Raw genomic sequence first — 12784 nt, 5'->3', positions numbered from 1 at the left:
GAATTACTCAGTCCATCAAGTGATTCTGTTCCAACACATTCAAAAGCAAAGATCAAAAACATTTTCTGAAAAGGGCAAGACAGAATATATACAGTATCTGTTGCATCTGCTCAACTCTGCTATTGTGAAAAGTAGCTCTAAACAAAATGAAAAGGAATGAGCGTAGCAGCTGCGTCCCAACAAAACATTATTTAAGAAAATGGTCAGAGGACTGGATGTGCCCCATGGGCCACAGTTTGCCAATCCCTTGAAAGAAGGGCATAAGCTCATCTCATTTTTTTTCCCCCGGAAAATCAGAATACTGGGACCCTCTCCTTATTGTCTCGTGGTAGAAAATTTAAATAAGTAAATAAATATTCCATTTAAAAAAAAAAAAGAGGATCAGAGATCTTAAATGAAAAACCACCAAGAGGGGGATGAAAAAGAAATCCTACGCTACTTTTCTTATCTGTCTCAATCTTTTTCTATCAGATTCTGCATTCTTGTGCAAAACACCAAAAATGAATGGAGAAAGCTGTTTGGACAACAAGGGAGACCAGCCATCGATGCAAATAAGCCACTATTATGCTCAAAGGCAAATACCATTTTTGTTTGGGAGTTTGTTTTAGATTATTGAAGAAACATGTACAGTAGATTGAAAACAAGTAACTATTTAACTGCATAGCAACTTCTACTAGGGATCTTAGCCCTTTGCGTTTAAACTAACATTCTAAAATATGTGAAATATGCCTGATTGTAAGCCACCATTAATATAGACTCTTGTGCCAAAAATTGCAGACTGCAGGAAAAACAAAGAGCGGCATAGTTGAGTGTGAATCATGGGACTACCGCATCTTGAAAGAGGAGCTGTAAGGCTGGGGTGGGGAAGGCCGCTTTGTCGCTAGAGAGCTCCATTAATGCTCCCCCTCAACCTCCTAGAGCCCTGACTCTGGCCTGGACCGTCACCATTGTTCATAATTTACTTTCTTAAGACAATCTCTCACAATGCCAGTGCTCTCAGTCTTCACTGCCCCTGCACACACCTCCTGGGAGCCACCTTTTTGCCAAAAACCTCCTGAAAGTTTTTGCCTTAGCTAAGGTCCTGGTCACTGCAATAAACACCTTGAAACAGCCCCCACCTAACAGTGGGCTCAGGGAAGTCTTGCTCCATAAACAAGTGTTCAATGAATAAAGCAAATGAATTGCTGACTGGATGGTCCTTCTCCAAGTATTCGTTAGTATTTACCAGAACATACGTCAACACTACTCTCACCTTTTCATTACAAAAGAAAAAGAAAAATTCACCAGGAAACTATAACTTATTTGACACATACTTAGCCTCTAATTTAAAACAAAATTGCCAAGGCTAAAAAGAGAAGTGGAGAAATCCTATATCAGAGAGAAAGATTAAAATTTTTCTCAACTCCATGTAAAATGATAAAAAAAATTGAGCACATTTAAATAATATCTCAAAAAATATTTTTAAAATATTCCTACCATAGTCAAATATTTGGACACCAATAATGAATATCTTTTTAAAAATCTCCATAAGGTTAGAAATTAAATAATATATTTCTAAGTAACTTGTGAATCAAAATAGAAAGCCTAGTGGAAATTAGAAACTAATATAAGCTACATAATAAAAATACTACATATTAAAATCCATGTGTTACAACTAAAGTAGTGGTTGGATATTGATAGCCTTAAAATGCGTAATAGAGAAATATTAAAAATTGATGAGATAAGCATCCAATTCCAGAAGTTAGAAAAATGAATAGGAAAAGAAGTAAATATTAGCTATAAAAACATAAAACAAAAAGACAACAGATAGGATCAACAAGGTTGAAATATGCACACACTACAACTGAATAAGTCAATATCTTGGTATGTGATCTAAAGAAATTCTGTCACATATGCAGAAGACAGAAAATTTATAATAGCAAAATATTAGGAACAAGAGTAGATAAGTTAAATATATTGAGGTATACTCATCCAATGGAATTCTAGTTTACACAATGAAGATGAATAAATTTCCTCTATATAAGTCAATATGAATTATTCAAAAAAAATCTAATAACATATGTGGGAAGAAAAGTAAGTTGCAAAAGTATATGTGTGTGTGTGCATGTGTGTGTATAATGAGATAAAATGACTATAAAATTTAAGGCATGAATGAATAATTAAAATATGGTTTCATAAATCATATATGTAGTAGAATGATAAAGACATTTTAGAACGTCTTTAGACATTTAGAATGATGAACACTGAATTTAGAATAATGGTAGCCCCTTAGAAGAAAGAAAAGGGAATGCATAGGAATACATAGAAATCTCCAACTGTGTTGTAATATGCTTATTTTCTTAACTGTACAAAGTTATTTATTATATTTTTATACTTTTTATATATATTTAATGGTAAGTCATAATAATACACTTAAATCTAAATATAAAATTATAAATAGGAAAATATTTCATAGTTTAAGAAAGTCACAAAGCCAAGAAATCCATAAAAGTAGAGTACATTTGCCAGGAATTTTTAAACATTGTATTAAAAGTCTTCATAAAGTATGAATAAACTTGCAAGGTGAATAATACATCAAGAGAGGATATTTGCAACATTATAACAATGTAATAGAAACAATTTCAATATCCAAAATGTACACAAAATTTCTATATTCATAGAAAATATAAAAATCACAATACAAAAATGGATCAAAGATGGAAAAACATAAAAATGACCACCAAAGATATGAAAAAAATGCTCAACCTCACTAGTAATCAAAGAAGTATAAATTAATGAGATATCACTGAAAAATATTTTTAAGTATTGAGAATTTCAATGGTTGAAAAGAATGTATGTTTTAAGGATAAATTATTGAAAACATTTGTCAATATGATAGACTATCGAAACTGTTAAATTTGCATATCCTTTAATCTTCAATTTCACTTTTAGAAGTATGTTTTTGTAGCATGTTTATAATAGTGAAAGTTAGAAAGTATCTAAATGCTTGTTGGTATAAGAAATAGTTAATAAAGTATGATAATCTGTTCCTTACATTACTATCTGGCCATTAAAAGGAATGAGGTAGACTAACAACAATAGCTAACATTATTCAACGGTAGACAGTATTCTAAGTATTTTACATGTATCAACACATTTACTTCCAAAGAACTTTATTAAATAAATCTTATCATCCAACTTTTACAGATGAAGAAACAGAAAAGTAGAGATTAGGATAACCAGTATAAATCACCCAAACTTAAAAGTGGCAAAGATGGGCTTTGAATTCAAAAAGGCAAATGCAATGCTTGTGCAATTTACCACTATACCATCTTGCCTCCTGTATACATTAACAAGAAAAGTCCTCCAAGTGAAAAAGCAATGCACAGAACAAGAAATACAACAGGGAAGGCTGTACGTATGTGTTTGTAGAGCCACAGAAAAGTGACTAAAAAGGTCACATGCATAATGTAAAGAGAAGCACCAGGATAAGCTGACAGGCGACTTTATTTTAGCTATTAGTATGCAACATTTTAGTTGTTAGTTTTAGATGAGGAAGGAGAGGTAGGTGGGTAGGTCATGAGACAATGCGGGACTTAGAGGTCTTGCTAAGGATCCTGCTCTTTATCCTAAGAGCAGCAGGCAGCTATTGAAGGGGTTTTAAGGTGTGTATGGGGAGAGCATAGTGTCGAATTTATTTTGAAAAGATTGCTCTAATTTCTGAGTAGAGAACCAACTGAGATTTTACTAAAGAATACTGTATGCCAGGAGAGAAATGGAAGCTTAGCTGAGTATTGACAATGGAAAGAAATTAACAGATTTTGTCAGTATTTCAACCGAAAATAAATTCACTGGAACTCGGCGATGTATTGAACATGGGAGAGTAATAGAGAAGGACGTGCTGACAGTTATTACGTGTGCGGATGAAAGGAGTGAAATGGAGCTGAAGGAAGTTTGCGTATTCAATCCATACTCTTCTGATGAGGCCAACGGCCATGTACGTGTATCCTGCCTGTGTTATTAAAACAACTCAACGCCCAAAATAAGCAAGTCAAAAAAAAAAGACCTGACCTTCTGGTACAGATGGTTTATTCCCATCTCCTTTGTCCACCTTGACTCTGGGTTTTGAATCCTTTCTTTTTTCCAAATCTTTAACTGGAAGAAAAGAAGAAACACAGCAACATGTTATGTTAAAAGCTAGAAGAAAATATTCAATGAATTTTACTAAAACTCTTGCAAGTATTGAGAGTATCGAGTAGAAATTAGCTTCATGATAGAACTTCATCCCCCAAAACTTGCAACTGCTATTTTTTTTTTTTTTTTACCCTGACATGAGAAAGTGTGGAAGACACTTAAGGAATGACTTTGATTGAGAACTCTCTACGGGCAAATGTGTCAAATAAATTTAATCCTTAGAAACAGCTAGAAAACGTGTATGATTGTCACACATGAAGGAGGGAAGGATCAGGAGGCAAAGTAACTAAAAAATATAAAACCAGGAAGAGTTGGCACAGGATTCAAGCCATATCTTCAGGTCTCTGGACAAGGCCTATGAGTTGGCCTCTGCTCTGAAAACATCTCAGCCATGAACATCCTCATTTGAAGTTGGTCTATATGCAATAGATGGAGAACCCATAATATTTTCCTTTCGAGCTTAAAAAAAAAGTTTCACTACTGATAAATAGTAGTATTTCTTTCTCACTTTCATTATGAAATATTCAGGAACCTGGAATGCCCCTTGACCCTTTAATCCACCCATACCAATACACTCCATTAGTTTTACTTTCCACTGCTTACAATGCCACAGCAGCGCTGTTCCTACTGCTCAGTACTTTTACGTTGTTTGAGTCAGTTGAGACCACTGCCAACTGACAACGGTTTCTGCACAAATAAAATGTCCTATGAAAAGGCAGAAGTGATCCTTTGGCAAGACATTTTATTTAATTATTGCATTCACTTCATAGAAATAAGCAAATTTCTTGGAAGGTGGGCTATGCAGGAGAAGCAATGATTTCCTCTGAAACATCCTGCCTTCTCTAAAATATTGTTTCATTAATATTGCCCTAATTTTTTCCTCCTCTTCAACTTCTTTCGATTGCCTTCCATTCCTTTGCTAAAAGTGCGTGAGATTTGCCATCTGCCGGGGCCATGTTGATCTAGTTCTGTATCCTTTTTCTGAGAAACCTTCCTTGGCTTTCTGGTGCCAAGAAATTAAATTCCGAGATTAAAAATAAAAATAATAAGATGTGTTGATCCTGCTATTCCCACCAAACTAATTTTCTAAATCCATTTTTGTAGGCCTCACTCTCTAACTTCTTTATAAGACTTCGCCACTTTAGAACACCCCTTTATTTTTTTAAGTTAATTTATTTTTTCTTAAAGTATAGCTGACATACAATATTATATTAGTTTCAGGAGTATGACATAGTGATTCCACACTTATACACCTTACACTGTGATCACCGCAATACGCTTAGTAACCATCTGTCACCATTCAAAGTTATTACAATATTATTGACAATATTCTCTATGCTGTACGTTATATCCCTGTGACTTATTTTATAACTTGAAGTTTGTACCTTATTCTCCTTCAATGACATTTGTTACCCTCCCCCTACTGCCCTTCCTTCTAGACACCACCAGTTTGTTCTGTTTCTATGAGTCTGCTTCTGTTTTATTTTGTTTGTTCATTTATTTTATTTTTTTAGAGTCTACGTATAAATGAAATTATACGGTATTTGTTTTACTCTCTCCGACCTATTTCAGCAACCGTAATATACTCTAGATCCACTCATGTTGTTGCAAATGGCAAGATTTCACTCTTTTATGGCTGAGTAATATTCCATTGTGTGTACATGTGTGTATCACATCTTCCTCATCCATTTGTCTATCAATGGATACTTAGGTTGCTTCTGTGTCCTGGCTATTGTAAATAATGTTGCGATGAACAGAGGGGTGCACATTTCTTTTCAAATTGGTATTTTCGTTTTCTTCACATAAGTACCCAGATGCATAACTGCTGGGTCATCACGGAACACCCCCTTCTTTAACTTCTTTTCTTTCTCAGGTTTTATAAAAGCATTATCCTAGATTTTCTTGTATTCCTCTGACCTCTCCTTTCAATGGGCATTGCTTGGGTTCTTTTTCTGCTTCCATTCCTGAAATACGATCATATATTAAAAGTGCCTGGCATCTCTGCAGGTCCCACCTATAATTTTATCATACCACAATTTTAATTCTCACCCTTCCATGAATAGTTTTCAAATCTACATCTTCAATCCCACCCATACATAGGCTATGGCCTCAAATGCTTACATTCTGTTAAAAAAAAAAAAAAAAAAAAGTCTGCAACTTTAATAAGAGGAAAATTGTGCTGCACCGTGCTAAAAGCAGAACTAGAACTGAAAAAGAACAATTACAGAGACTCAAGGAAATTTTACTGGACATTCTAGCAAGAGTTTGCAGGCAGAAAGAGGAAAATCGTGGCTGAAAAGAAAGTTAGCCAAAATACTATCATATATTAGTCTACAAATGAACAAGAAAAAAATAACAGTCCCCTTAAATTGGGCCACTAGGTCACATATATAATATAACATGTATGTCACCTCCAGCTGCTGTTTCCCTCACGCAGGGGGCAAAATCAGTTAGAAAACAGACTATCCCAAGCAAAATGTCATTAATCACAACAACAATAGCTACCACGCTGCTACTACGTGCTGAAGTGAGCTAATGCATGCAATAGTGGGCACATGTCATCAACCTCATTTGCAGATGAGAAACCTGGCTGGATGCAGTCGAGCCGCTTGGCCAAATATACACACCAGACTCGGAATCATAATATCTAGCAGATCAGACATACGCGTTCTATCTTCAAAATCCAAAGACTGTGTCTTATGCTTCCCTGTGTATCAGAAAATGGCCTTAGGAAGAATTCAAATCCCTACACAATTAGAAACCTACATTCAATTTTGTGTGGGTCATTTTTCTGGAATCAACTATGAAAGTTTTCCAGGGAAGGGAAACCAGGCTTTAGCTCCAACTCACATGGAGCAAAAATGTAATTGAAATGCGAAATGGTAAAGGAAGCCACCCAAACAATGTTACTTTAATTTCATTCTTAAGAACTGTTTTCAGGAAGAACTAATCCCTCTATCCTACCAATAAAAATAACGTAGCTAAAATATATATATATATATATGCTTAGATACAATTTATCCAATCAACCACTTAGACTATTGCACTGTCTCAGCAGCACTGCGCAATCTGAAAACAAGGGAATGTCCTTTTAAGTGTTTTGAGTCAAGAGCTGTTGGCAAAGCTTTTAAAGGCCACCTGTGTTTCCTAAACTGCTCAGTCGGTAGAATATGTGAAATCATCAATTGCAATACCTTTAGACTATTGTAAAATGAATGGTTTCTCCTTGCCCCTTTTACTTCTTCTCACAAACTTTAAGAAAAGTTATTTTGCTTATTCATGTAGGAATGTTAGCAGAGGCCAGAAACTGAAGCACAGTGCCAATAAAATGAGACAGAAGGCTGATTTATATTGAAAATAACATTAAAAACCTGAGCTTCCAGACAATGCAGATCTCAAAAGAATGTAACTTTTAAAACATTTGTATGTCCTGCTGACAGGTAAATTTACCAAATGTCTTTGTTGGGAAGTTTAACAAAGAGGTAGCAGGTTAACAAAGTTGTTGTTTTTTGTTTTTTGTTTTTAATTTCAAATCACAAGATAATGTCTCATAAAACATTACTTTGAAGGGGAAGAAAAAAGGGGGCGGGAAAGATAGAAAATCTAGATAGAACAGTGCTGCATACACTGTTCTAGAACCCACGGCCTGTCAGATTTGTGGATTAATCCTAGTGGCAGGATTTAGAAAGCTATTGCTACTTGAAATGATGCATAGGTTTTGCTTCGAAATAATATGGGGGAGGCGGGGATAATAGATGAAAGAAGACTGGCCGTGAATGGCTAATTGTTGAGTTGAGTGACAGATATACTTCGAGGTTCATCGTACTATTGTGCTGATTTTTTTAATTATGTTCAAAATTGTCTTTAATAATAAGTTGAATGTTTTTTTTTTTTAAGAGTTTATCTTCACAATGAGGTAACACAGAAAGGTAAGCATGAATGTTTGCATTCATGATACACAAAACTCCATCGCCTTCCACATTTGAAAGGCCACTTCCAGGAAGAAGGGGTTGCTATATAATCTCTGGTCACTAGAATATAAATTCGATAGGTGCCTAAAATAGGACCTGACATTTAGTAGTCATGCAATATATATTTGTTAAATTTTTTATAAAATGAATAAATGAATGAATATTACCTGAGAGGCAGAAGAATGAGGGCCTATGTAAACAACTTTTAAATTCAATAGGAAGAAATGCTGTCTAAAGAAACCATGCAGACAGGAACTGGGCTGCCTCGGCGCCTTCTCCCCGGCTTAGAATGTCTCTGCATGCCCCAACCTTTCTCTGCCTTCCCAACTTACTGTCTGAAAATTGGCTCAAAGATGAAGCCATCCCCCATCCATTACAGGACACAGAGAGCACCTCCCGTGACAGAGTCCTGAATGTATCTCACTCTCTAATACCTGCCATGTTGAATATGTTCACAAATCTCTTTGTCATGGGACCTGGCACGTAATGAATAAGCTGATAATAAATGTCAACTATTAATTACTGAAAAGAGTTAAATTCCATGTTGTATAGGTTGGTCTTGTGGAGGCTAGACTGGCACTAACTAGGAATACCGTAGAGGAGGTGCATTCAGTTATTCATTAAGTATTTTCTGAGCACCTACTATGTGCTGGGTAGGTGAGATGTCTGGGTAAAGTTCAAGGGACAGTATCAGGAGGAGTATTTGAAAACTGAAACTTAAAGGATAAAAGGAGTGCAGTGACATGGGTTAAGGGAGGGGCAGACGAGTATTAGTGATAAAAAGAACTCATGGGAGATTGTATTAGACTTCTTTTAAGATCTTTCCCAATTTAAACAATGTGGAACTTTAACCTATTATAATATTTACGACAGACTTAAACTTAGAGCTGGGACAGGGTCCCAGGATGACACTTTAAGACCTGCATATACGTACTTCTGAATTGACCTTGGGCTGGTTTGCTTTCTTTGTCTTTATTGTATGCAATAATTTGAACTGTGTAGTTCTGGTCTGGCATCAGACCTTGAATAATTGCTTTAGTTGCAGTGTTCTGGAGATTCAATTGATTGGTTTTTCCACCTATAATAAAATAGAAAGATAAATCAGTTCTAAGAGCTAGATTAACTGTGTACATTAAGAAATTTTATTAACCAGAAATCATTTTTAAGGGTGAAGACATTTAAAAATACATATTATGGTAGTATGTGCACAGCACTTAATTTTAATATATTTTTTGTTCTCATTTTCAGTTGTACTCTTTGCATTAGACAACCTAGACAGTTGTCTAGATTAGATAAAAAACATTTGCAAAAACAGTTTATCATAACACACCATTGCTTTTATGCATTCGAGAAAACCATTGTACCAGATTAAAAGACAGTAAACCCTCAACATCAGATATAATCTTCAAGGGAAGAATTCCACTTAAAAGTCAAGGGAAAGATACGAGCAGACCGAATGTATTTACCTATGCTGGAATTTTTTTCTATGGCCTTTCCAAAGTGAATCAAAGCATCCTTGAAGCATTAGCAATTTAATTATCTTAAATTGGAGCATCAGCGGCTGAGGATGTTGAAGGAACCACTCATTACCTGGCTACTTGAAAGTTAGTTTGGTTCATGAAAAGGTTTCAAATCCCCATTATCTCTCCATCGAATTAGACTGACATCTAAGGCTTTCTTGAAAATGCTGTTGATTAAATATTCAATCTTTTTTACAAAATTCCAAGTATACCTTTCTTCTCCAATTTCTAGTGGTGATTACAATGTCCAAGAAAAGGGAAATCGATTTAAAACTTCTGCCTCTATAGCAGTAACTGCAGAAAGGATCTGAAATTTGCTGCATTAACAAAACTTTGCACAGATTACAATATATTTTAGTCATATTCTAATGAAATTAATTACGCTAAGTCTAAAATATGATCCCACCATCATCCATGCCGCCTGCTACTAGAAGCCAGAACTGAGTCTTTCTCTTGCCAAAACCCATTTCCTCAAATGCATTTGTGTCCAAGATGTTAAATCTGATTTCATGAACTTCAATCATTTAAAACTCATCTACAACAAAGAGCACCAACTAAATCTTTCATGTGTGCTTTGCTAAAAAAATTTCTTTTCCTTATAAAACTTTGCATTGGAATCCCTCTCTAAGAGGTATAGGGTGTATTATTTTAAAGGCTTTGAGAATCCTGCAATTGAAAAGCTTTAAACTCTGTTTATAACAGCACTTCTCAAATTTATTTGACCGTTAAACCATTTGGTTGTATAATACTTTTTAGCATCTTGCAGAATACTATGAAATATGCTTTGGAAGAGATTGGTATGAACAGTACTTGGAATATACCTTATAATTCTAAAATGTCTAAAAATATTTTGTGTCTAGATGTACTTTATCACTCTTTCTATTTAACCCCATTTATTTTATGTTCGATCAAGAACATACCAGTGTCAAGACTGTCTTACTGGCTTGGGCCACGGCAGAAGGGACCCAGGGCCACTGGGAAAAATCTACCCAGTATTCATGAAGAAATAATTTGCTTTCATCCTCAATTTTTATTTTGTCACTGGAGGTGTGTAAGCAAGAGCTGGAGATCTATTTTTTGGGTGTGCTGTGACAGAGGGGATTGAAGGGTCAGGCTGAGGTTTGGTTCCGAGGCCACCCAAGTCATTTTTAGGAGTCCATGATTCCTCAATGACACCTGCTAGGGGTACTTAAGAGTTCAGTACTAATAGCAATCAATAAGGAAAAGTTAAAAAACACCGATGACCTGAAGAGAAACAAACTGCCTTTGCAGATCAAACATGGGGAATTCCCAGAGGTACTACATATTAGAAATTTATATTTTGACCTTTAGAGTCATAATAATGGTCAAGACTCTCTTAAATTTCCCAGGATGGCTTATTTCAGAAAACAAACTATTTTTAAAAGTCAAAGTTATTTCAAAATTGGGCCGTGTTCCAAAATGAAAACTCTGAACCAAAATAGAGTTTGAAAATAAAGTATTGCTTTCCACAAGTGAGTCGCTTCTGCAGACCAACATGGGAAAAGTCAGCATCTGGTAGCACTAAACCAGAAGTCCTTCTAAGGAGCCTATGCACAATACTTGTTAATAAAATAAGGTTCCTTCCTAATAACCAAGCAAGAAGCGAGGTGTTTTGTCTACTTATTTTGAGATTTTAAGTCTGCTATTAGGTAAGAGGCCCACACCTAGAGTATCTGTCTACCTCATTATATGAGTTGGCGAAAGGTCTTCAATAGAAAGGAGTCCAGCTCCACAGACCCATCTTTATCCCCAATAATGAGAAAAAATTATTGTTTATATAAATATACATATTATATACAAGCATATTATTACATACAATGTGAAAATGAAACCTAGATGAAATGAGACCTGAGAGATACACTAAAGAGCATCTTTTTTTTTTTTACATAACTACTTTATCTTCATGATCAATAAATTTGTTTAACTTTTGCTTTTCCTGCTAATCACTTATTTTCACAATGTCTAGCTTTCCTAATCGAAATGTATTGTTGCTGAATGATAGTCTATTAATTGATCATAATTTACTCAGCCAATCATGGCTGTTAGCCATCCAGATGTGCTGTATTTTTTTAAACTATGACTAGACCAAAAGTATTCACCCTATGCTGAAACATAGGTAGTAAGAATTTTGACAGTCTGAAAATTTTGCCTGAGAATTATAATGAGCTCAATCTTCGGTCTTTAAACTTTGGAACCATTATCTCCTAGAGTAGAAGATAAGATTTCAAGCTCAAATATTAAATTTAAAAATTTTCAAATGATTTTAAAGGAACACATTTTAGCAATGTGCTAAACATTACTATAGTATAGAAAATACAATTGATTGTTTTTACCTGAAGCTGGAGCCACAAGAAGTTTGTATCCACCAAATTTCCCTCTTGGAGCCTTCCATGAAATCTGTATACTATCCTGAGATAATACATTATATCTTAACCGTGTGGGTGGAGACACTGAAAAAGAAAAACGAAAACAAAAAAAATGTTTATTAACACTTTATTAACATTTAAGCTTCCATTTGCTAAATTTTAAAAACTCAAAGTAATGTAATCAAAATACACAAAACGTCATCAGCTTCAAAATGTGTTCTTTCTATAATCCCATTAATGAATTAAAGAATTAATCAGTTTGCAAAATAACACAAACTTAAGAACATGTGTTTCTTACTCAAGAGATAAGCATTTGTCAAACAGTACTGACCTTATGACAAAGAACTATAACTTAGCGTTAGAATTTAATACTCTAGTCTGATTCAAAAATTAGAGCCAATCTTGTAAAATGCTTTCATTATGTTACAAGGATGAATTTTTCTTGGAACATGTTTGCTTTTATAATCTATTCTACTGGGACTTGTTTTATGCCTTTAGGTTTTTCACTTTAGTAATCCAACATTTGTTACGATAAGATCATTTATATAATTTCAAAAGAAATACTTTAGTGAGAAGATAGTTATTATATAACATCTAAATTAGATTGTCAAAAAAAAGTGAATACTTAACAGAAAAGTTAGCTCTTATTACCTACTTTTATGGCCAATCTTTCTCACTTTAGGAAACAGAGTGTGCAGGAAGGAAACAATCATTCTCCTTAACAGATACGTAG

General features: G+C 34.6%; 1 protein-coding gene across 4 annotated transcripts in view; it reads right to left on the bottom strand.

Annotated features, from left to right (window-relative positions):
• Positions 1–12784, bottom strand: part of COL14A1 (collagen type XIV alpha 1 chain) — a 184600-nt gene that overhangs the window by 146110 nt on the left and 25706 nt on the right. For all 4 annotated transcript variants that reach the window (XM_016156518.2, XM_016156509.2, XM_016156528.2 and 1 more), the window contains 3 exons: positions 12019–12135; positions 9079–9222; positions 4051–4134 (listed from right to left, as the gene is read on the bottom strand). In XM_016156518.2, coding sequence (XP_016012004.2) covers positions 4051–4134; positions 9079–9222; positions 12019–12135 — 345 coding nt within the window. The remainder of the gene's footprint in view (positions 1–4050; positions 4135–9078; positions 9223–12018; positions 12136–12784) is intronic.

This window comes from Rousettus aegyptiacus, unplaced genomic scaffold, assembly GCF_014176215.1.
Source record: "Rousettus aegyptiacus isolate mRouAeg1 unplaced genomic scaffold, mRouAeg1.p scaffold_m13_p_15, whole genome shotgun sequence".
NCBI classification, from domain to species: Eukaryota; Metazoa; Chordata; class Mammalia; order Chiroptera; family Pteropodidae; genus Rousettus; species Rousettus aegyptiacus.
The sequence above is the reverse complement of the archived record's forward strand: the minus strand, read 5'-3'. Positions and strand labels throughout refer to the sequence as shown.